The sequence below is a fragment of the Artemia franciscana genome, chromosome 17 (genome assembly GCF_032884065.1).
Source record: "Artemia franciscana chromosome 17, ASM3288406v1, whole genome shotgun sequence".
Lineage (NCBI taxonomy): Eukaryota > Metazoa > Arthropoda > Branchiopoda > Anostraca > Artemiidae > Artemia > Artemia franciscana.
Window position 1 is genome coordinate 34,881,317 of NC_088879.1, and position 25,613 is coordinate 34,906,929.

Genomic DNA, 25,613 nt, shown 5'->3' on the forward strand with positions numbered 1-25,613 from the left:
GAGGCAATGCGCTTTATTCTTTTCCGAGATAACATGAAATTTCATTTCTTTTATGACTTGCCAAATTTTGTCTGAGCTTTCTGGTTAAACCGATTTGGGGTGTTCCTGAGACAGACCCCTCCAAAAAAACTAATTCATCCATGCGTGGCTGACATTCAATGAGTTGCAAGATAAAATTTTGTCCAGGTTTTGTATAAAAATAATCACAAGTATACAGTAATATCTTAAATTATCTAGCCTCTTGAAAGTACGTCTAGAGTTAAAATTTAGAAATGAAGAAGGTTTCCAGAAAGAGCTTATATTTAGAAGACACAGAAGTTGAGCCTTTGGAGTATATCGAAAATAGTTTCTCCTGGATTATCAAACAGTTTGTGGTAAAGAACTGTGAGTAAGGAGCAACCCGGTTCAATAGTAACCAAAAACTCTAAAAAATTGAATTTGGTAACGCTAAGATGAATCAAAATAATTAAATTTTTATGCTGATTTCAAATATACAAATTTCATCAAGTTTAGTCTTACCCATCAAAAGTTACGAGCCTGAGAAAATGTGCCTTATTATCGAAAAAGGGGCAAAGACCCCCTAAAAGTCATAGAACCTTAACGAAAATGCAGCGCATCAGAGAACCCTAGCGTAAAGGTTCCAAGCTCCTATCCGCAAAAATGTGGAATGTGGATTTTTTTTTTTTTTTTTTTTTTTTTTTTTACAAGACGAAAGATCACTGATGCGTAGTTATTTGTTGTTCCTTTTTTCCAAGGGGTGATCATATCGACCCAGTGGTCCTAGAATATTGCAGAAGGGCTCACTTTAACGGAAATTAAAAGTTCTAGAGCACTTTTTAAGTTACCGAAAAATGGAGGGCAACAAGGCTCCCTCCCACGCTCATTTTCCCAAAGTCTCCCGATCCAAATTTTGGGATTTTTTTTTCAGCATGGTTGAAAAATATAAAAACTATGTCTAAAGAGATGACTTAATCTCCTACAGTCCCCGGGGGAAGGGCTGCAAGTTATGAACTTTGCCCAATGTTTACATATAGTATTGGTTATTGGGAAGTATCCAGACGTTTTCAGGTTTTTTTCCTGGTGAGGGGAGGGGTTGGAGGTTACATGGGAGGATCTTTCTATGGAGGAAGTTTTCATGTGGGAAGGGACATTGCTACGAAGGGGCGCTGGATTTCCAAGTATTATTTAAAAAAGATCAAAAATTAAATAAGAAACAAGTTTTTCAAATGAAAGTAAAGAGCAACATCAAAACTTAAAACGAACATAAATTATTACGTATATGAGGGAGTTCACCCCCTTTTCAATACCTCGCTCTTTACGCACAGGTTTTTAGTACTTTCATAAGAGGTATTTTTTCTAATTAAACGGCCTTTGTGATTAAGGGGTCATTCTTAATGAACTGGAACCAGATTCGAACTTTAGCGTAAGAGCAAGGCATTGACTAGGGGACGAACCCCCTAATATACGTAATAAAAATATACGAGTATAGAAGTTCGTTACGTAAGTTAATTCGTAAGTTACGTATATTTATTACTAATAAAAACTTTCGTGAATAAAATCAAAAGTTTTAGTGCGCTTTCTAAGTAACCAAAAAAATTGGAGGGCAAGTAGGCCCCTCCTCTGCCCCTTTTTCCTCAAAATCTTTTTCTTTTCAAAAAAATTCGTTTTAATTATTCATGTATGGTAAGCCAAAATCAAAACCTGCATTGATTCAAAAACGTTCAGAAATTCAATAATAAAAAAAAACAATTTTTTTAACAGAAAGTAAGGAGCGATATTAAAACTTAAAACGAACAGAAATTATTCTGTACATGAAAGATGCAGTCCCTTCCTCTACGCATAGCTCTTTACTCTAAAGTTCGACTCTTTCTCACAACTCCATCTAAAAAAAAACTTTAGCGTAAAGAGCAAGGCGTTGATGAGGGGACAGTCTCTTTCGTATAAGGAATAATTTCTGTTCGTTTTAAGTTTTAATGTCGCTCTTTACTTTCAGTAAAAAAAATATTTTTCTTTAATTAATATTTTTCTTACTAGGAATGGATATAACAGCCAAAACTGATCGCAAAAATATATACCTAAAAGTTTTCAACTAAGTCAAGAGAATTATCGTCTCCAATTTATTTCATGGAAAAAAAATCCCCAATTCCCAGGATGCGTTTGGTTCCTATATTGAAACATCTTCCCTTTTCAAGCATCTGTATCGGTAGGCACTTGGTTTTCGGCAAAGGGTATTGTTTAATTATCTAAATAAATAGTTTGACTGACCTCAACAAACTATACTGTATATATACTATTTTTGTGCAAGTCAGGAGTTGATATTCAAGCACAATTTCAATTCATTTTGGTTTGGGTAATTACTATTTAAAACTGTGGTAGCAGGTATTGATTTAATATGCTGAAATTCATTTGAGGAATTCACCTTGCTACCACATAGTGTTTAAAAGAACTAGTAACAAAAAATGTTCGCCATTTTTAATCACTCAAAATGTCACACGGGAATACAGGATAACCAATCAGATTTTAAAAAGGCGGGGTTTTTGTCTCCTTAAGGTCCACTTTTTACCGTAGAATTACGAGGAAATATTTTCTTCTTCTCTTTGCGCTAGCCCACAAGCTCCCTGGAGTTACGAGAATGATGACAGTTGATGACAAGATCCTCCCTAGAGCTCTTGGATCACTCTCGACGCTCCATGAAGCTTACGTAATACCCACAAGCTCCCTGGAGTAATGAGAATGATGAAAGTCGATGACAAGAAAAAAATTGTCAATAAACCAATAAATTTTTTTCCATGATTAAAGCGGGGTACGCCCAAAACCGTTCAACACATCTTAATATTCGCAAGGTTACTTTTCGTCATTTACAATTTGCATGCCATAAAAGCAATATGAAAAGCTTGACCGAATTTTTTACAAAAAGAAATCCTTCGATAAAGATTTTGGCAAAAATCATTAATACGTTTTTTTATTAATCACCGAGATGACGCGCCAAAAATTCTCTCAGTTGAGAGTTCTGACCAAAAATTAGCACACGAATTTAAACAGAGAAAGTATGAATAAGACGACCAATTCCACAGGTGTTAGAATAAAATTGGGTAAAACGATACCATTCATTGTATGCGGGCGTCTTAAAATGTAAACGTCGATAAATACACCTGAACGAACATGTGGAGTATTGACACAATGGACCCACCCCCTGCAGCACCAATGTTTTCTTTTTAATATAGATAATTGTCAGACAAATTTTGCTTCAGGTTTAAAAAGATACTTTATTAAAGCAGCACAACCCTCTCCTCTAGAAAAACATTCGCATATTTATATATTAAACCCAAACTAGGGGCAATGCTTTGAAAAAGATTATGGGGAGCTTGTACACAGGGGCGATAAGTTAATTACCCCTGTTACGGATGGCCTCAAGAGCTCCCCTTGGAGAATTATAAATAGTTGCCTAAATAAACAACTTTTTGGGATTTTTAGAATAATGACTATGTGCTACGCATATATCTCATATATGAGCTGCATGTTTTATGTCCCATCTGTTCGCTCTCCTGTCCCCCAATATTCTCTTATTTTGGACACCCATTCCATTCGTTTGAAGAATATTCTGATATCTTCTAAATCTCATGGAGTGAACTAACATGTTTTTTATGGTGAAGAATGTAGGTACACAAGTCCAGACCTTGATAAATGATTCGAATAGTTTTTAATTATAGTTTTTTGTTTATTGAAAAAGGAAATTGATTCTTAAAAAGCGAACTGGTTTCTCTGCTGAATAGCCAAACATTAAAAAAGGCAATATATTTACCTACCGGAGTACACACTAAGAACTAAAAAAAAAAAAATGATAACTCATTAATTACTAATTGATTGCAAATTAATAACTAATTTAAAAAGGTAAATAAAAAATTAAAATTGAAAAATAAATATAAGGAGATGCATACATTTACTCACCGGCAAACCCCGTAAGGACCTTCAGAGGGCTAAAGAAACTGACAACTGATTAATTACTAATTGATTACTGATTATTAATTACAAATGGATTTTAAAAATTTACAAAAAAAATTCTGTTCAAACAGGAAGAATTCCTCCTTCCAGATTGGTCCAAAGGGATTTCTTCCCCTTCGTTGAAATAATTATGTTTTCGATTCGAAAAACTTGCAAGTCCTTAGAAAAAAACAACAACAGAAAAAAAACTCAAGTATCAAGGTACACTGGCCTGCGTTAAGATCTTTATGAAGATCAGCAGTTTCTATTGTTCTATAAAATTTCATAATAAATTTCAATAATAAATTTCAATAATAAATTTCAATAATAAATTTCAATAATAAATTTCAGAAGCAAATATCCCACTTTTTTTATACATTTTAAAATTTGCCCTGGATAGTGTTGGGGCTGTTTTGACTTATCTTAAGGCGGATCCCCATTCCCCTAAGAAGATCCTGTCAAGCATTCACAAAAATAAAGACAGAAATGCGGCCAAATAACGTATCCTAATCGGGCTTAAGTTACTCAACAAAAGCATGTTTTGATAAGGACACGCCTGTAGATTCTAAATTAGCAATATGCTGAATCATGTGATTCATACTATAGACAGTGCTAAGCCAATATGGCTTGAATAAACATTTTGCCAAAAATACCGTCTTCAACTAGAGCTTTAGCTTGTCATTCTTTAAGAGACATTTTGTTTTGAATTGTCACAGGAAAAGTGTTATAGCAGGTAATGAGTTTCATCTAATATCCATTGATTCATCCCGCAGAAAGTACCCCCCCCTCCTACAGAGACACGGGGAAGTTCCCGAAAGTTCGGGGGTAGTGAAAGCATTGAACAGAACGCAACTGATCAGAAAGCACTGAACTGAACACAACTGATGGAGCTAAGGATAATGAAAGAGAGGTGGTACCAAGCTCTCAGCTGCCACTCTTGGGAAACATCTAACAGTTTATAAGTGGCCACGGAATTCCTGAGTTGTTTTAAAATTACTTTTCTGTGAATATGCAGCAGAGCTGCGGAGTGCACCTGGCACTTTGACGATAAAACACATCAGTCCAGTTTTTGTTTTTTTTTAAATCGCTGTTTTTTCTTATGCGTAAATCCACCTCCCCCCCCCCCAGTTGGGTGGTTTAAGCACGGGGAAAGGGAATAAAGATAAAAAGGAGAAAACATACGAATTATTTTCAGGACCGTTCCAAGATTATGATTCAGAGGATGAGGAGGGAGGGAGGAAGGAAGCTGTGGCCAATGGTTTCCTTTAGCCATGCCATAAGCCGGCCGTTTAAACCATTAGCCAGGCCATATATATATATATATATATATATATATATATATATATATATATATAAGTTTGTTTACACATAGACACTAGTTATATACACAACTAGTGTCTATGTATATAAGACACTAGTGCTAGGGTGACTTTTACTTAATTTCACTGCTCATTTTGAGGTACAGACGTTATAAGGGAGTAAAAAAAATTTAAGCCGAACTGGCAAGCCATAAAAAGGACAACAGAGAGAGAAATCTCAATGACGAACAAACTAACAGGACTATGGCCAGTAGGAAGAAAAGATAAAACTCAAATAACCTAAAAATAAATAAAATCCAATTCTAAGAAATAAAGATGACCAATATCAACATCTGAAATTGTCGCAACTGAGACTATAGGTCAAGGAAGCTATGGTCATGAAGGTCAATGAGGTCAATGAAGGTATGAGACCATAGGTCATGAAGGTCAATGAAGACTTGCTTCAATGAAAACACTAAAGCTTCTATTAGCTTCTGTGACTTATAGTCTCTCATGCATCAAATATTGACCATGTGGTTACTTCGATTTATCTCCCAATTTCTGTGGTTACAGTAATATCTAATTACCAATTATCAGACCACCTTCCCATAGCAGCATCTTTTAAAGTAGATTTAACATATACACCAATGAACCAAGATACACCCAAGCCTAAGCGGTTTTCAAAGATAGACTAGGATAAGATTCATTCGCTCCTATTTCAAGATGTTCTTGATTCTACTTTGCAAAGAATTCATGTCCCTTTCCAGCTTCTTCAGACATCTTGCCCTAATGATGAAATCGAGATACAGATTGCTCTTGATTTTTATTGTACTGAGGTTTGCCACACTCTAAGATATGCCAAAAATCCAACCCGAAAAATACGCATCGACACTCAAGTTCCCGATTGGTTAAAAAATACAAAACTCTCCGTGACATGCTCCTGTACGAAGCTTTGGTTTTCTATTTGGAAAGATAATGATCGTCCTGGGTCGGGTTTTCTGAATGATATCCGGATATATAAAAAAAAATTTCGCAGGTGAGCTAGCTCTTCACCGTGCCGGCTCTGTTGATTCATCGCTTAGAGTTTCTACTTCGCCCAATTACATTTGGAAATACCTTGCTCCCACAAACACCACATCCTCGAATACTCCAAAAGCTTCTGATATCCCCCTATCTGAATAGAAAATATATTTTTCAAATAAATTCGCCACACCACATCCAACTTTAGAGTCTAAATATGAATCCGAACTTGAGGACTTTCTTTCTGTTTATCCTGAGTCTCACTATGTTCTTACAATGTAGGCCATAATAACGGTGGTCTTGTATAGATAATATTAGTGCATATCATGTGATCCATGGAACCTGTTTCCTCATGTTACATCTAGGATTGCTCATGCAGAGGATTTTTGAGACTTTTACATTACCGTCGTCTTTTTGCATTGGTGATCTCGCTCCTATCCCCAAGAAAGGTAAATCCAACATTCAGTGTTCAACCTTTCGGCCCATAACAATCTCTACTACATTCTGTAAACTGTTCCAGCTGCTTTTTGTAGATGAATTAAAGGAAAGATGTAGCGTTTCGCCATACCAGTTTGGTTTTCAGAATAAAATAGGGTGCGTTGATGCCCTTAATGTTGTTGCTAATGTCCTAATAGAGGCTGCACTGGCCCAAGAGGGTCTCGTTCTAGGAGCGCACGATGTTCGGCGTGCATTTGACTCATTGGTACACGGAGCCATGCCCCTTCATACGGCAAAAAGAGGCGTTCACTCCTCTATTATTCGTACCATAAGAAATTCATATTCGCGGCTTAAAGTACGCATCAAAATTACAAATCTATCTAACTTGCCGGTTTCCGATTCATCTAATCTTTCACATGCTCCACGAAATAGACTTTCTCTTCCCAGTAACCCACCGAATGATCTGAATAGTTTTGTTTATGTTTATAAAGGTACGTGTCAAGGTGCTATCCCTTCGCCTACTATTTTTAAAAACGGTTTCCTAGATGCTCAATCAAAATGCATATCCTCATGCATCAAGTCAGCAACAAACATGACACTTGTATGTTCTGTGGATGACGTCCTTAATCTAGCAGATCATTACAGCGTATTGAAGAAGACTTCAGCATACTCGAGAGTGAATATTCTAAATTAGGGGAGGAATTTAACTCTGAGAAATATGAGATTCTTCCATTTAATTGGGATAATTACACACTGTCAGTCCAACTGGGACATTCTTTAGGAATGTCCCAGTTGAAAAACTTTGAATTGGGTGTAATTGGGTGTAAGTGTGTAATTGGGATAATTACACACTGTCAGTCCAACTGGGACATTCTTTAGGAATGCCCCAGTTGAAAAACTTTGAATTGGGTGTAAGTGTGTAATTGGGATAATTACACACTGTCAGTCCAACTGGGACATTCTTTAGGAATGTCCCAGTTGAAAAACTTTGAATTGGGTGTAAGTGTGTAATTGGGATAATTACACACTGTCAGTCCAACTGGGACATTCTTTAGGAAAGCCAGTTGAAAAACTTGTTTATTGGTCTACCAATAGGGCCATCTCTAAAGCAAACCCGTTTGCTGCTGATTTCCCACCTTGAAAGAAAATGTGGTGCATCTTATGCTTCAGTTGTCCGAAATAAAAACTCTTCAACCGAATAATCATTGTTAAACTATATATTTCAACAGCACTACCACATTTTCAATACACAGCACTATTTTGGAAGATCAGATCAACGTAAACTCCGTTCAGTATACTTCTATTTTGCAAAATATTTACTTCATTTACCCCCGTGGACTCAAAATTCAGCATTAATCAGTAATTCAGGGTTCGGACAGGTCGGTTCGTTTCAAATTATAGGCTCTGTCCTACTTTTATAGGATTTCCCGGGCCCAAATATAGGCCAAATATAGGATTCGGAAGTCTTCGGGATCAGATCTATGGTAGATGGCGTGGGATGCCTGGTCACATAGATTACCAAGTTTCATCCCGATCCCTCCAATCTAAGCGTTTTCTATGATTTTAGGTCCCCCCAAATTCCCCCCAATGAGGTAGTTAAAAATACCTCATTTTTTTAATTTTTCAGAATCAACCCCCCCCCCCAAACTACCCCAAAGAGAGCGGATCCGTTCTGGTTATGTCAATCATGTATCTAGGACTTGTGCTTTTTTTTCCCACCAAGTTTCAGTCCAATCCCTCCAATCTAAGCGTTTTCCATGATTTTAGGTCACCCCAAACTCCCCCCAATGTCCCCAGATCCGGTCAGGATTTAAAATAAGAGCTTTGAGACACGATATCCTTCTAAATATCAAATTTCATTGAGATCCGACCACCCATTCGTAAGTTAAAAATCCCTCATTTTTTTAATTTTTCAGAATCAGCCCCCCCCCCAAACTACCCCAAAGAGAGCGGATCCGTTCTGGTTATGTCAATCATGTATCTAGGACTTGTGCTTATTTTTCCCACCAAGTTTCAGCCCAATCCCTCCAATCTAAGCGTTTTCCATTATTTTAGGTCACCCCAAACACCCCCCAATGTCCCCAGATCCGGTCGGGATTTAAAATAAGAGCTTTGTGACACGATATCCTTCTAAATATCAAATTTCATTGAGATCCGATCACCCGTTCGTAAGTTAAACATACCTCATTTTTTCTAACTTTTCAGAATCACCCCCCCTCCCAACTACCCCAAAGAGAGCGGATCTATTCTGGTTATGTCAATCATGTATCTAGGACTTGTGCTTATTTTTCCCATCAAGTTTCAGCCCAATCCCTCCGCTCTAAGTGTTTTCCAAGATTTTAGGTTTCCCCCTCAAAACTCCCCCAATGTCACCAGATCCGGTCGGGATTTAAAATAATAGCTCTGAGACACGATATCCTTCCAAACATCAAATTTCGTTAAGATCTGATCAATCGTTCGTAAGTCAAAAATACTTCATTTTTCTATTTTTTCTGAATTAACGAGCCCCCCACTACCCCCCCAGATGGTAAAATCCGGAAAACGACTATTTCTAATTTAATCTGGTCCAGTTCCTGATACGCCTGCCAAATTCCATCGTCCTAGCTTACCTGGAAGTGCCTAAAGTAGCAAAACCAGGACCGACAGACAGACATTTGCGATTGCTATATGTCACTTGGTTAATACCAAGTGCCATAAAAACACTATGCTACAATGAGATTAACCGAACAGACGGACCAAAGGATGATGAGGCGATAAACGATAAAAAGCTGATTCCGACAACCTTCCATGCAGGAGGGCCAACTTTGCACTTCTATCAGGGACATCAAACTTACGAATTATCTTACCATTGTTATACCAAGGGGGGAAATAAAGTAAAAATTTACAATATCTGAAATAAAAAGTCTGAATCTGATTAACATCATTTTTCTTTAGAAGGGGATAAATACCAGATAGATAAAGGACAGATTGACCACAGAATGTAGCATATAGCCTACCCAGTACACGTCTATTATACTTCCCTCGATTAGCAACTATCTTAGAATAGCCCATTTGAATAACTGGACCGTATTCACATCAGCCAGCCAGCGTTTAGCCAGGAAACACATAAGTCGCAAGAACTCCAGTCTCATTAAGCAGAGACTGCTAGCCTGTATACTGATCTTCGATCATTTCGGACAGGCCCAACATGACAAAAAACAAAACATAGGCTACTAAGTCAACACAACAGCATAGCCCAGGTAGAAGCAGCTTACTAAGCCCAACACAAAGCATTAGTTATGTTCAAACAGCTCAACAGTTGTAATTAATTATCAATCTACACCAGAAGACAGAAAATTATAAATCATGAGCAATGTTCTTAGTGCTCTTCAGCCGAAAATATAGGAATAATAGGATTTTAGCCAAAATATAGGCATTTTATAGGAGTGCATTAAAATATAGGAATTTATAGGCGAGTCCGAACACTGGTAATTAGAAAATAACCGACCTCTATCAAAACATATTTTGAAATACAATCGCCATCAGTTTTCATCCATGGTATCCCCTTCTCATACAGTGACATCTAAAGTTGTATATATGTAAAAGTTGTTCGGTTTCTTATAGATGTTCTTTATATATTATTCTGATAGTTGTGATGTCTCTTTTATTTCTTTCTCATATTCCTTTTTTTTTGTTTTATCTATGTTATCCGTCTCTGTGTACTTCTGTATTATATGACGAGTTAGAAATAAATAAATAAACAAATAATTCGCCCGTATTCCAAGCTGCTTTCAATCTACAAATTTTATCATTTTAAATTTATACCCATTTTCAGTATTTCTCACACCCACTATTTTAATGTCCAAAGTTCAGCAAAGCAAAACCAAGCAGACTGAGAGCAAAAGTGGAAATGCTCATTTTAGAAATATCACCAGGGGGCTGTGGTGTACACCACGTGGAACGAAGATTGCCGTACGGGGTGCGATGTGGCAGAAGTGCAGCACACGTCGCAGAAGAAGTGATGCTCAAAGATATACAGCAGAGGGAAGAAAGTGGTTGACTTCTTGCTTTGATGTGCTCAGTACTGAGACAATCAGATATTTTTTTTCTTTTAGTATCTAAGCTTTATCTATTTTAGTTTATGCAAAGAAATCTCAATAGTCACTTGATACCTTCAAAAGTCAAATTACTTTTTTCAAAAAAAAAATGAAGTCTCTTTATCGCCCCCTCCCCAACTTGCTTGAAATTCACAAATTAAGAGAAATCATTGAATTGTGGGGCGGGGGTGTCGTTCGTTATTATTTTCAAAATAGTGTTACATGAGAAGCACTGGTTAGAAAACAATTTCTATAAAAACCCGTTAAACAACTACTTTGGGCCGAGGTTCGATCTTTACTAGCATCTTGATACTAATACGAACTTGACTAACGATGACATCATTACAAGCTGATATGTTAAACCTGTGAATCCGTTAATTTCGTCGTAAAGATAGCAGTCAAGCAAAAACTATGGTTAAATAGCATAAAATTATTTTTAGAAATTTCCGAAAATTTTCAAAAATATTTTTCGATTCAAAATTTTTCATAATTTGATTGAGCTTGCAGATCTGTTAACTATTATTACAATTTTTGAGTTCACTGTCGCATTGTTATTTCTTCTTTTTCTTCGTCTCGTTCTATCTTGGGTTTTTGAATTTTCACAGAAGATAATAGCATAGCCATAGGTAAGACCGTGCAGGAGGAAAGTGGCAGGGTTTAACCCTTCCCCCTCAAAAAAAAGAAAGTCATCCGACCGGAAAAAGTAACAAAAATACATATAAACTAATTTTGAGTTTTGTAGATTTTTTTTTGAAAAAATATTATGACAGAGGAATAATATTCAGACTAAAAAGGATTTTAAAAGGAGGTAATTACACTCAAATTGGTGACAAAAGTTGTAAGTATGTTTTTCCTCCAGAGTTTTTATTTCTGAATTATTTTTTTTCTGAATAAGGTTTTAATACTATATTCCAGAAACGATTTTTTTGGAACGAACCTGCAGCTACTGTTTCACCAAGGACGGGCAGTATATTCTGTCTTGTAAGTTTTTTTTTTCAATAAGTTCGTGGTGTAGGAGCATCAAAATTCGCTGAAATATCGGAAAATGGAATTAGTTAAATTCAACATATTCGTCTTGGTGGGGTACTGGCTCTGACCCCTTGTGCTGTATACCATGTTTTCTGATCAAGTCATTCCAGTCTAGGGGTTATAATGACTGTATACTATGCGGCCAGTAAAAGTTTCTACTCCTAGTTGTTTCAAGTATTGAAGTAAAATGCCAGGTACAAAGGGGATTCTGCGGTATTGGTAATCTAAGGGTTACAACCATATACTGGCTCTAATAAGTGAACGAATCCGCCCTTCAGTGGGTTTGAGGTGAATAGTGTACTTTTCCCAAGGGGGGAGGGGGGGTAAGTGTCCATTCTTATGTAGATATTTTTGAAATGTTCCTGTCGCTCTCTTATTTACGTAACTATACTTAGAAAAAAAAATAGATAAAAAAACGTTAAAAAAAACAGAAACAATAAAACACACACACACACACACACACATATATATATATATATATATATATATATATATATATATATATATATATATATATATATATATATATATATATATATTAAATCACTACGATTTGTTATAAACTTCCACAAAAAAGGAGTGGACGAGTTTCAATACCAGTATATCTTGAATTTCATGGGGTATAATTCCAACTTTGACTTGGTTTGGATATTCACAGCAGCATATTGTTGTAAGTTGTGGCGGTGCTGAGTTGAGGCAAGAAACGTTTTCCAAAAAAAAAAATTTCACAAAAGAGGTCAATTCACGTAGTTTTTTACAAAATAGAGACAATAAAACACACACACACACACACACATATATAGGAGTGGATGAGTTTCGATACCAGTATGTCTTGAATTTCACGGGGTATAATTCCAACTTTGACTGGGTTTGGGTATTCACAGCAGCATATTGTGGTAAGTTGTGGCGGTGCTGAGTTGAGGCAAGAAACTTTTTCCCAAAATATAAAATTAAGCAGTCACACATATCTCGTAATGATCCAGGCCCCAGATTTTTCCGTGTTTGCTGAACTATGCTAAATCTTATTTTCCTCTCACTCAAAGTAAAATAATAATGAATATTGACAGTAAAAAAAATATTAGTGTGACCTGTTCAGGACTATGGTGCCATATTCAAAGAAAATAAAATCCAGCTAAGCTAATGGCGTACCAATTGAGAAATACCTTTCAAGTTAAACTCTAAATAGCCTAAATAGACTTCAAGCTTTTTTTTCGTAAAGAGTGAGGGTTCGAATCCTAGTGTACCCAATTATTTGGTTTGGGACGGGGTCAGTGGCGTGACTCTTTAAGCTCAGCCGGAGTCGACCCAGCTCTAAATGGGTACCTGAAGAAATCTTGGGAAGGTAAACAGGAAGGATGTGCAAAAACACAGGATGGCTGATACTCATCCCCCCATTGCACTTCCTGACTGAAGGGCCTTGAGACAGAGATTAGCACCGCAGGTTCAGATCTTAAGGGTCTAGTGCCACATCCTTTACTTTTTGCTTTTTTAGGCTCTGGGTCACCTGTTTGATACAACTCAATATGCAATGGATAACTCACCTTGGTTTCTAATTTGGTGTTGATGTGACGGAACTTGTTGGTTCGCCACATATTGACTTTGTGGCTGTTGATTCTGAGAAGGACCTCTGTAAGACCTTGCAATTGAGCCATAATTTTCGTTCAATGGATCATAATCAGCAATTGATCCAACGGCTCTTGAAGGTGGTGCAGCAACTATGGTTAAAAAAGGGCAATTAAAAGGTGTTAAGAGCATCAAACAATACTAGAAAAATATTCATAAATATTAATAATAACAAGATGTCTAAACAATAACGAGCCAGCTGATAAAACTTAATCACTTATATATAAGCTGAGATAATATTTATTTCCTAAAGTCTATTATAAGCTCTACTGGAGCCGAATTCTCTTCTTACGTGAAAAAAAAAAAAAAAAAAAAAAAAAAAAAACTGAAGCAACAAAAACAACAAGCAAATTTTAAAATCTGCTGAAAAATGAAATGCGTAGAAAAATATGAACTTCATAAATGTTGCGTCCAGAAATTGATACAACAAGCTTTACACAATGAATGATAAAAGAGGAAGCAAAGGAGGGTTTTCGCTTATTTAGCATTTCAATTAATTGGGGGAAAACTTCTTCTATATTTTTTTTTTCGTGCTAATAATGAATATAATCAGACTTTTTTCCCCCGAAACCATTCATTCTCGTTAAGCTTCCTTCAATTCAGTGTACATACCCCATGCTCATTGGAAAATTTTATTGAGGTAAAAATGGGATTTTTGTTGAAGCAGATTGAAGGAGGCAAGGTATAAGGAGGAAGGAGGAATAGTGAAAACGAAAATACCAGTGAATTTATCCAGAGATTATGGATAGCTCTGTGGGCAAAACGTAAGCAAAATATATTTCTCCTTTCCTCAAGGATAACCAAAATGGCTCTGCGAAGAAGGGAGATATGAAAGACTCTACCCTCATTAAAAAGAACTCTTAGCCAGCTTTTTTGCCTAACAGTTCTGCCTGATAGTCCCTTGGTGATGCCTGGATACTGAGCTGTAAAAGCCGGGATACCGAACAGCATATGGTAATCAAGGACTGGGCGTATAAATGAGAGAAAAATCTTCAAACAGAGGGACTTAGGACATTTGAACTTCTTAAGGAGTTTAAGGAGAGAGTATGGGTTTTGAGAGTTGGTAAGATATGGCTATAAGGATACCGATAAATAAAGCACACATACAAATTGCAAGTATTCCTAGTCTTAAGTATATTCCCTACCGAGCATAACTAAACAATATGGGATATCCACCAGTTTTAATAGCAACTCATTGCCTCACCAAGTCGCCTGAGACAAACACAGGTGCAAACGCTCCTCCTCCATCAAAATCAGTTTATAGCTTCACCTTTTACTTCCTCCAACAAAATTTCAATTTCATTTAAATCTTTCTAACGACAGCTTCTCACCCATTCGAGGACTTTTTGCTGACATTTGGCCCCCGATAGATGAACGAAAGTACGATTTTTGAAAGACTGTCATTGTTTATCAGTATAACGTAACCCAACCACCTTAGCTTTCTGTCATTATAGACCAAGAAGGGCATGTCGGGACACATTCTTCTAAAACTTGCTGCTTGATGTGTGGTTAGTGGATGCAGACAATTTCCCTGGAAAACATGAGCATCAAAGCCCCACGTTTTAAAACAATAACTGTCTGCCGGCACTACAGTGACTTCCATATCCTAATAGTTCAGATATTAATATTTTTATTCTTCGAAACTTTTTTCAGTCGTGAGAAAACATCCTAAGCCTTGGTTATTCTTCGTTTTACATCTTCTCTACATCCATTGCCTATATCAATTATTCTACCCAGGTAGGGTAGAATACCCTACCTGGGTATGTAGGTAGGCTATATACCTGGGTATACAGGTACCCTACCTAATAGGTAGGTAGGGTTACCTAGCATCCCCTCTTCACCCTCGTTTATTCGTTGTTTATCTATCTTCTTGAAACCTAAGTTTACACCACAAACTATCAAAACGTCAAAATTTGTTTATTTTGCTAACGTTTTTACTTAGGACACTCACATATTTGCATAATCTAAGTCTAAGAGCTTATTGATATGTATTTCAGTGTTCCAAATGTAATATTAAAATTAACAAATACAAAAATCATTCATAACTTTTAAACTTTTATCAACTGGTGTGGCTGTAATGTAGCTCGAGCATAAGTCTCTGAGAACTCCCAATTTGCTTTAACGTATTGAACACTCTTTCACCTCTACATTTTCAAGATGTGACTTACTTAACAGTATTCAGAAGACCATCATTAGTAGACGAAGAGTATTTTTGAAGCAGTGACGTTAATTTTGAAGTAGTGACGTTAACTAGTATTTTTGAAGCAGTGAAGTATTCAGAAGACCATCATTAGTAGACAAAGAGTATTTTTGAAGCAGTGACGTCAATTTTGAAGTAGTGACGTTAACTAGAATTTTTGAAGCAGTGAAGTATTCAGAAGACCATCATTAGTAGACGAAGAGTATTTTTGAAGCAGTGACGTTAATTTTGAAGTAGTGACGTTAACTAGTATTTTTGAAGCAGTGAAGTATTCAGAAGACCATCATTAGTAGACGAAGAGTATTTTTGAAGCAGTGACGTCAATTCACGAAAATGTTCAGGGAGGCAAAATGTATTTTTCAAATCTAGCAAAGGGTAATTATCTTGTCTCTTCGATTTTTGTAATGAATATACAAACAAGTAATTTTTCAATGGCAAAGCCAAAAACAAGGTATTTTTCAAAATCTGGGGAAAGAAGGGAGTAAAAGTGCCCCCTTTCTTTGACTCTTTCTTTGAATAAACAAAACTAGCCTTCAAAGGTTTACAAACGACATTTTGGATTTCTCATAAAAGTTGTGAAATTTGTTGTCCGACATATGGTGTAAGCTTTTGATCAACAATTCCATACAGATTCCGGTTAGAAATTTTTCTAGGGTGTGATTAGTGGCATTCAGGTGCACTATGTACTATATAAACATATATTTTAAGTATAAAGGAGGTATTACAGGGGAGGATATGGGAGTGATCGAGGGGATACTGACTTGTTGCCACCTGATGTACATATTGGAACGCCATGTGTGTCACGCTGTTCCGTCACGCTTAGCACACTCACTACAACCCTTGTAACAGTCCCCCCCCCCAGCTTGGTAAGCGCCACCTGGTCTATATGATATCTGGGAAAGAGCAGCCCATCAGGAGTGATGGCATGTTAATAACTTAGAAGAGTAATTAATCTGTATAATAATTTTGTAATAGTATTACACTTTATGACCTGAGACAGTTCACATTTTGAAACCATGCACATTTTTGCCATTTTGATATTATTATACTATGTCAGCGAAATTGGTCGTTTTAAATAGCGCTGTCAATCAAGAAAAAAATTGACTAAGCTTAGTAATTTTGCTATTCTTGAGCCATATATAAATCAATTGCTATACAATCTATGGAAATTCGACAAAAAGAGATCTATAAATACATACTGCATCAATAGCATAGTTATGTGGTAATACCCAAAGTGACTTCAAGAACCTTTAAAAAATCGATTTGTTACCGTATTTGCTACCGGAATAACCGTATTTAACTAATAATTGTACAATAATTACAAAAGAAACTAAATAGCAATAAAGATTTTTTAGTAGAGAAACGGTCTAATAAAACAAATAAATTAACAACAAACCCATAGTTTTGAGTGTACTGGGTAAATTGACCCTTCAAAAAACCCTACTTACTCACGTACTACCAGCCATACTTACCTCCACCCCCCCCAAAAAAAAAAACTACTAAATAAGCAGTTCAAAAATAAACAACAATAATAGATAAATACCGTACTCAATTGATTACAGCTAACTGACTTGGAATGCCCACAATTCTTTGGGAGAGCCTTTACGAAATTCCGGAGGAAATTGCCTTAAAATGGTGCAGTACAGAGTGAAAATCATCACTCAAAAGCTGAATACCTTGGTTATTTTTGAGTTGACAAAAATTTATAAAATGCATATATAAATGTGGCTTCCATGGCATCTGACTAAGACAAGACCCAAAATGTATTTTAGTCACTTAAGATGTATTCATATTTTTTTAAAATAGATGCGCAGCAAATCATCAATTAATTAATGTGAAAAACCGAATAGACATAAATTATTTATCCTGAGTGAATCCAATCTGTAACCCGTTACAATATGTGGCAAGCACCACGCATGGCTAAAGCGCCATGCAAAGCCGACAAAAAATGGAAAGGACGGCGAACTGTGCAATAAATTCTACTAAATTGACTAACTCAATACTAAAAAAAGACAGACAAATAAATAAACAAGTAGGTAATGCATAAACACAAATAAAAAAAACAATAATAATAAAACATAAATAAATTAACCAAGCACACTAGCACGCACGCAAACTGAACAATCTTCTTTAATTTAGCTAATATATTTGGCATCTGAGTCACACCAATCTATATAAGCGTTCATTGTATGCATGAGTATAACGTTTACAAATACCCCTACGCGAAAAAACTTAAAAACATGCAAAAAATTAAGCTATTCAGCAATTAACTTTCTATAATATGCAGTTAATTAATCGAGGGTAAATTATACTACCAGGACAAAACAGAGCATAATGCATGCCGTTTCTTTGCTTACCCCCGTGAAAGAAAGCAGTGGGTTGTGCTCGAGACTTCCCAGTCCCAACATCTTCCCACAAATACTCAACAAGATCTGTAGGACAAATAAATATTCATTAATTTGAAATTCAGTTACATTATATCGTTATAATATATTAACTTAATTAATTTCGAGTTACTATTTTTTTTTTTTTTAATACTTTTATTAACCCATTTTAAATGTACTACATTTAATGTTGTTCACTTATATGCGTATATTTCCAGTGAACAATTATAACACTTTCGGAAATTAAGTAACCTTTGAAATTCATCCCTTAAATAGGGACTCTGAAAATATACCCTAATTAAAAACCATTTTCTTTTATTTTTAATTTACTGTTCAATGCACTTTTTGTGTATTGTTTAAACACTTTTGAATGATTTTTTTGGGTTGCCTTTTTAAACCCTTTACGTGAATCTCTAATTTTGTTCACTGCCCCTTTCAAAATCCCGAGATTTTGGGATTTGACATATTTCTCATTAAATTCGGCTTTACTGAAACAAAATAATATTGCGCCAGGTTCTTCTAAGTTGTCTCCAAAGGTTGCTCCGGTCATAATGAAGTTTCAATCAAAGATTTTGCTAGAAATGTGTTCAAAGGTGAAACCAAACTAAACCAAAAAGTGGAATTTTTGTTGGAGAGCTATTGACAAAACACCGCAGACACTTCCTCAATACGGCTAAATACAATTTGGGTCCGCGGAATGCTTGGCCGAATCAAGAGCCAAGCCAAGAGGTGGGTCAATGACAATAAAATTACGGTTTCATGCTGACTCCTAGTTTGGATTGGTGTTATTTAGGGATATTTTTTTTTGTATGAATGTATTCAGGTGGTATGTTTTTTTCTTTTTTGTATTCGTCATTTCTTTCATTTAAGTTTGGGTTTGAAATGTTATTTATTTATTTCCTTTCTTCTATGTATGGAATTTTCCTCCTTTTATGTAAATTTACTCCTTCTGTTTTTGATTCTTTTTCTCGGAAATTTCTTGAAATTTTTCTTTCTTCTTTTATATATGATTTTATTTTATATAAGACTTTTTGACTTTTTTTCTGCTAGCGGTGAAATAGATATATTCCCAGTTTGTTCTGCTTCAAGGGATATTTTATTTCTTGAAGAACCACTTTTTCTTTGATTGGCTGGAAGTTTCCGAAATAGCCAATTATATGGGAAGACTACATCTCTCGTGACTTGGTTTCAAATATGCAATTTTGAATATTTTGAAATCATGATATTCTCCTACCTAGACTGGGATTTCGGAGAATTTTAAGGTGGATAATTGGATATTTTTTGTGTCTCTTGAAGATGTGATTGCATTATGTAGAAAAGTTTTTTAATATATTTTTGAAAAATTCTATTTTATAGAGACTGAATAAGCCATGTTAAAAATCATGAAAGCTGAGCAACAGCAACAATAATGCTCAAAATAGATAAGAAGTAAAAAAAAAAGAATAAGAAAAGGCATATCCCAATTAAATATTTTAAATCTAGATTTTTTTTTGTGTTTGATTAAAAGTTTATGTATTTTGTATTTTTTCAAGAGCAGAAATTTGTTTACTTTTTAGTCATGGTTAAGTCAAGATTTAATCTTTAGTTATATTTGTCTCGTTTTTGTTTCTCTCCTGGTCAGAGAGCCTTACGGGGGAGACTATACTTGAAATGTTTCTTTGTTGCAAATGTATTAATAAAAGAAATTAATTCTTAACTCTAAACTTAACTAATATTTGTGTCATTTCTAGTCCCCCTCTCTCTGAATTAATTTTTTGCCTACAGGAATTGCATGAAATACAAAAGTCACAAAAAACTTAGCTTCCAAAACTTTTTATATATATGTACCCCTTTTGATAACTTTGAGCATGCAGAGCACCCTTTCTGACAAAGATGAATTCATCCTCATAAGAATCAAGATATATTTACTTTTTTTGTACATACACAAAATATTAATAAAAGAAAACTAAATTTATTGATAATAGAATATATGTAAGAATTATATTACAAATACCATTCATTTGAATTAATTAGAAGGATGAAATTGTTTGTACTACGATAGCGGATAGTCATAATCTGGTTCTCTAGCTGTTAATTTTTATCTGGAAGATTATGGGTAACTTCTTAGAACGGAAACTGGTACTAGTGTAGGCAAAAGAAAAACGTCAACGCCATCTAGCGCCTGGCGACTCTTCGCAAGCTGTTTAATCGTTTTTCTCTCAGTAACTGAGATTAGACACTAGCTACTACGCTATTTTTCCAGCCTGCATAAATTTAATTAATTTTTCTTAATATTAAAGTACAAAATTACAAATGTCACCAAACGCTAGATGACGTTAAGGCTCTTTTTTCGACACGAGTCAGTTTTTAATCTTGTTAGTTACCCATAGTCTTTGGTTCCACGCCCAATAGCCAATTCCTGTTTGTTGACTTAGTATCGAATGTTACCTGATGTTGAAAGCGATGTAATTAGTACCTAAGAACGCTTTAGCGCATATTCCCACCAAACTCCGGAGCAACGCGTGCCCCCAGCAAACTCTTCTCGTGCCCATGTGGTACACGTACCAAACGTTTGGAAACACAGCTCTAAACAAAGTTAAATAAAAACGTTTAAAAATAAACTTACCTTCGTTATTTGGCTGTGATGAGTAAACTGTCGTAGAGCTTGAATACTGCCGTGCTGAATATGGAGATTCATTCTGATCAGGCGGTACATTTCCAACGCTCAACTTCTGCTGATTATTTATGATTTTGCCAGGTGTATATTGATTAGCATTTGGGTCTATATGAACTTTTTGTTGCTGCTGTGTTGCCTGATGTACGGAAGGTGGAAGGGGTGATATCGACAGGGGCTCAGGCGATTCAGACTTCACTACACAAAAACAAGCAAACAAAAGCAATTAGTAAAACACATCACACATCTAGCAGGCCTCTAACAACAATCACAATTTAATAGCTCGTAGGGATGGCCAGAAATTCATTCGAAAGGAAAAGAGGGCAAAAGTTGCAATTGTTCACATGGATTATAGATTTCGTATTGTTTGCCCACTTTGATCGAAAGAAGGATGATAAAAAGGGAAAGTAAAGTAAAGTAAGTAAGTAAATAAGACGGCACTAGACCCCTAAGGTCCAAACCGGCGGTGCTGATCTCCGTTTCATGACCCTTCAGTCGAGAAGTGTAATGGGGGAGGGGCCGGGGGCCAACCATCGTGTGCTTTCACACACCCTTCCTACTTACCTTCCCCAGATTTCTCAAGGTACCCATTTAGAGCTGGTTTGACTCTGGCTGAGCTTACAGAGTCACGTCACTGACCCCCGTCCCAAACCAGATAACTGGTCACAACTGGGATTGAACCCGAGCCCCTTGGACAAAGAATTTCCAAACCACCGCAGCAACCACTTAGTCAGATACACGATAAAAAGAGAACAAGATAAAAAGGGAACACGGTACAAAATTACAAGTCCCGATCGTTTACACGAAACACAGAACTTTGATAGTTAATATGGTACAGATATCAGATGATTTGCCCACTTGAAACGAAAAAAAAAGATATCAGAAAAGGACACAACGCAAAATCAAAATTGTACATCGTTCAGACGGATTTAAAATTTAGAATGCCAATTCAGGTCACTCGAAAAAAGAGGAAGATAGAAAAGGATTGCTGATACAAAATCAAATTTAAGGACTGTTAATCGTCACAATATATAAAACACAGGTTTCCCAATAGTCTATTAGCAGTTATAGTGAACAATGAAGAAGTTTATAATGCATCAAGTGATAAATGAGAATAAATTATTCATTATATAAAATGTGGACTCTTCTTGTAAATGTAAACTTGTAAGTTCGGGCCCTACGCAACTTGAAGGCTTGGCTTCACGGAGCCCAAACCTTGGAAAGATTCGTCTTGTAAATGTATACTTGTAAGTTCAGGCCCTACGCCGGTTGAAGGCTTGACTTCACGGAGCCCGAACTTCCGAAAGATTCTTCTTGTGAATGCAAACTTGCACGTTCAGGCCCTACGCCGGTTGAAGGCTTGACTTCACGGAGCCCGAACTTTCGAAAGATTCTTCTTGTGAATGCAAACTTGCAAGTTCAGGCCCTACGCCGGTTGAAGGCTTGACTTCACGGAGCTCGAACTTCCGAAAGATTCTTCTTGTGAATGCAAACTTGCAAGTTCAGGCCCTACGCCGATTGAAGGCTTGACTTCACGGAGCCCGAACTTTCAAAAGATTCGTCTTGTAAATGTGAACTTGTAAGTTTTGGCCACATTCCTGTTGAAGCCTTAATTTTACGGGTCATTGTCAAATAGCTCGTGGTAACGAACTGCAAGTAAGGAGCGACGCGGCTCAATAGTAACCGAAACTCTAAAGAACAGAACTTTGATATTAATAGATTTTGGCTTTTTATGCTGATTCTAAATATATAAGATTCACTAAGTTTAGTGTTACCATCAAAAGCTACGAACCTGAGAAAATTATACAGAAAAGAGACACTGGAGATATCGTCTTAATAAACTTTATTTTAAATTGAGCTTTACTTTATGGATTAATTTTCATTTTATTTTCAATACCTAAGGAATTTAGCCTAAATTCGCATGACCAAAAATTATTGCATCCTAATACTGCAAAAACTATCGCAGCTGGTTGGACACCAATTCAAAACCACCAGCAGAGAGGGCCTATCACAAGTCATTGTGGCCCAGTCGATGACGAGGACATAAGGATTGAACTGAGTTGTTTTATGAACCGATGTAAAAACAGGGGCAAACAGAGTATAATATAGAACAAATAAAACAAAACCTACAAGACACAAAACTTACATGATTTTTTTTATTTTGTTATTACTGGCTTCACAGCCCCGTCACAAGTGACCATATGCGCTAGTCATGGTAGTTACCCCGCTTTTTAGTTTATTATACATTCTCCTGAACGTCTCAAGATAAATTTTTCCGGGTTATCTCTGCTGGGAGGCCATTCCATTTGGCAACAGAAAGTCCGGTGAAACTCGTCTTCAAGTATTCCTGGCGGGTTGTGCCTTGCAGAAGATAGTCCAGCTGAGCTGTACTTTGGTGATTTGATCGCAAAGGCTCTATTCTCTCTGGAACGAGTTTCGATACCTCCTCAGACGGAGGGCAAGGGAAGTATTTGTTGAACACCGAGATTGACAATACATCAAAATGATACTGGATCAACTGCAGGGGTTTGGCATCAGAGTTGCAAGAAATTCCTGCACGAACTGCTAGGTTTCGGACACGTTGAAGAGGAGCGATTTGGCTAAATGGAGCACCAACAAAGAGAGGACGTGCATATTCCGTAACTGATCTAATACGTGACGAAATAGTGTCAAAATGGACTCGTCGCGGAGGAGATTTGTGCATCTTAGGGTGACTTTTCACTTCCGATAGTAAAAGGATCTCACTTTGCTGAGAGTAAAACACGATACATTTTCTGCTTTTAAATGGAACACCATGGATGTACATTGATTCGTTAATTATATACATTGCTTCAATGCATCAGCCGATGTCAGCATTAGGGTCATAGATACTGCATCACCTAGGGACCCAAGAATTACTTGTCTAAGGTAGCAAGTAGATGATACAATTTGCATATCGGTAGTAAATTTGTTGCAGTTTGGTTTGTTTAATTTGTCAAGAATGTACACCAAAAAAAGAGAAAGGTACAGAAAATTTGGAAGCGCGCATGCGCTATACCATTTAGCCAGTAGCCGGTGATTAAAGCGAAGTTTACTACATGCTGTGCTGCCGTAGGCATTAGACACCTGGTGTTGGAAGTGACGGATGAGGAGCATTCTAGTTGCTTAAATAGAGTCACCGATTGGGAGGCCTAGACATTTCGTCTCCGACTTAGGACTCCATCAAGATTAAGTTTTAATCCTTCGGAAACTGGAAACCAGTTGAATAATACGACGTTTGACTTATCCGCGTCAACCTTGATATTTATCTTCGAATATTTTCGACTAAAATGGAAAAATCTTTCTAAAATGCTAGTACCGTTCGGCTGGGGTTGCAGACATAACAGGGGTTGTAGACGCACAGTCCACTTGAGACTGTGTGTCCAGGATATAGTTATTAAACGCGACTGGGAATGAAAGAGCACGTTGCCTCACCACGTCACACGTCAGACAGGTATGACTATTTCTGTAATCGTTCCAACAGGCAATTCAATTATGATGACTAGATGAGTAGACATATCATACAGAGCACAAATAACGCAAGTGCTGACCCGCGTTTATAAATTTCAATGAAGATATGTGCGTGAGTTATAAGATCAAAAGCACGACTAACATCATGGCTCCCCAGAAAGTGACTCTTCCGACTTATCACCATCAACAAAAATTGATGACAGTATCGTCAGTACATGACTGCACCCTATTCCTTTCTTAAACCCCAATCGGTATGGGAGCATTAATAAGTTCAGGTACTATCGATTTCTCAAAAATTTTGCGAAAAGTTATAGCTACCGTATTGGTGGACGTGACGAGCATTTATTTAAGGATTTTTTTTTCTTCTTATGGATAGGATTGAGGCTGCTGTTGAAAACAAAGAAGGAACTATTTCCTTTTTGAACGCAATTTGGAATAGTAGAGCAAGGTGGGAAAAAGGTGATGACCTATGAAACAAAGATGAGAAAATACTATACATAAAAAAACGAATACATTTTTAATGCTTATAGATAAAAAGTGTCTATTTGTCTCTCGCGAAGTCCACTTCAAAAGGTCAGATTACTTTGTTTTTTGCTGTTCTTTTTCGTTTTGGTACTATGGACGACTTGGCGGATGTCCTGGTCGAAATATTTGTCTATTTTCTCTTCATGTTGTTCCACTGGCTGACACTACCCTCGTTTTTACTCTGTTGTTTAATTTTTGGTTCCATTTATTGTGTTTTCTCTTCTTTGTTTCATGTATAGCCAGAGTGGTCTAAGAATGTATTTACAAAAAGGTGATGGGGTTCCAAGTAAGAGGTATTTTGCGCAAACGTTATCAATGCCTCTCGAGGAGGCTTCTTGATTGTACGGATTACACTGTAAACACTAGAAACATAAAGTAAACGTTGATGCAACCTCTTTCAAATTTATCTGTTCAAGTTTGACATGCAAAAAATTATTGATAGCAAGGTTGACCGGGGGAGAAAGGGAACCATTAGAACCCACCCCTAAAATTTTTGTTCGACTCGTAGAAACGCAATAAAATACGTATTGACAAACTTTTATGCGTTTTTAAAGCTTTTTTGCACCCTTCATCCCCCAAAATACCCCCAATAAAAATCCTTGATACGCCCTTACTTGATAGAATGTATTGATAACCAGTTGAATCATCGAGTTTCCCCCTGGCTAAATGCAATCGGTTGGTAGATCATGTACTGTTAAGTAAAGAAAATGATCTAGTCAGACAAGCTGATGTTCTGATTACCCTCAGGTAAATATAATCACCTTAAATATTTTGTTTTAAACTTTATATCTTTTCTTACATCTCAAAAAGTCAGGACCTTTTAAGGTTTGTATTCACGATCACTTTCAAATTTTTATCTAATGCCTTTATTGGAAATAAACAATTCTCAGCTCCATT

General features: G+C 36.4%; 1 protein-coding gene across 1 annotated transcript in view; it reads right to left on the minus strand.

Annotated features, from left to right (window-relative positions):
* The window catches only part of LOC136037545 (LIM and SH3 domain protein Lasp-like), a 96,523-nt gene that overhangs the window by 10,499 nt on the left and 60,411 nt on the right, over window positions 1-25,613 (minus strand). The window contains exons 10-13 of the mRNA XM_065720268.1: window positions 23,064-23,451; window positions 20,655-20,900; window positions 18,023-18,097; window positions 13,384-13,557 (exon numbers count right to left, since the gene is read on the minus strand). Coding sequence (XP_065576340.1) covers window positions 13,384-13,557; window positions 18,023-18,097; window positions 20,655-20,900; window positions 23,064-23,451 — 883 coding nt within the window. The remainder of the gene's footprint in view (window positions 1-13,383; window positions 13,558-18,022; window positions 18,098-20,654; window positions 20,901-23,063; window positions 23,452-25,613) is intronic.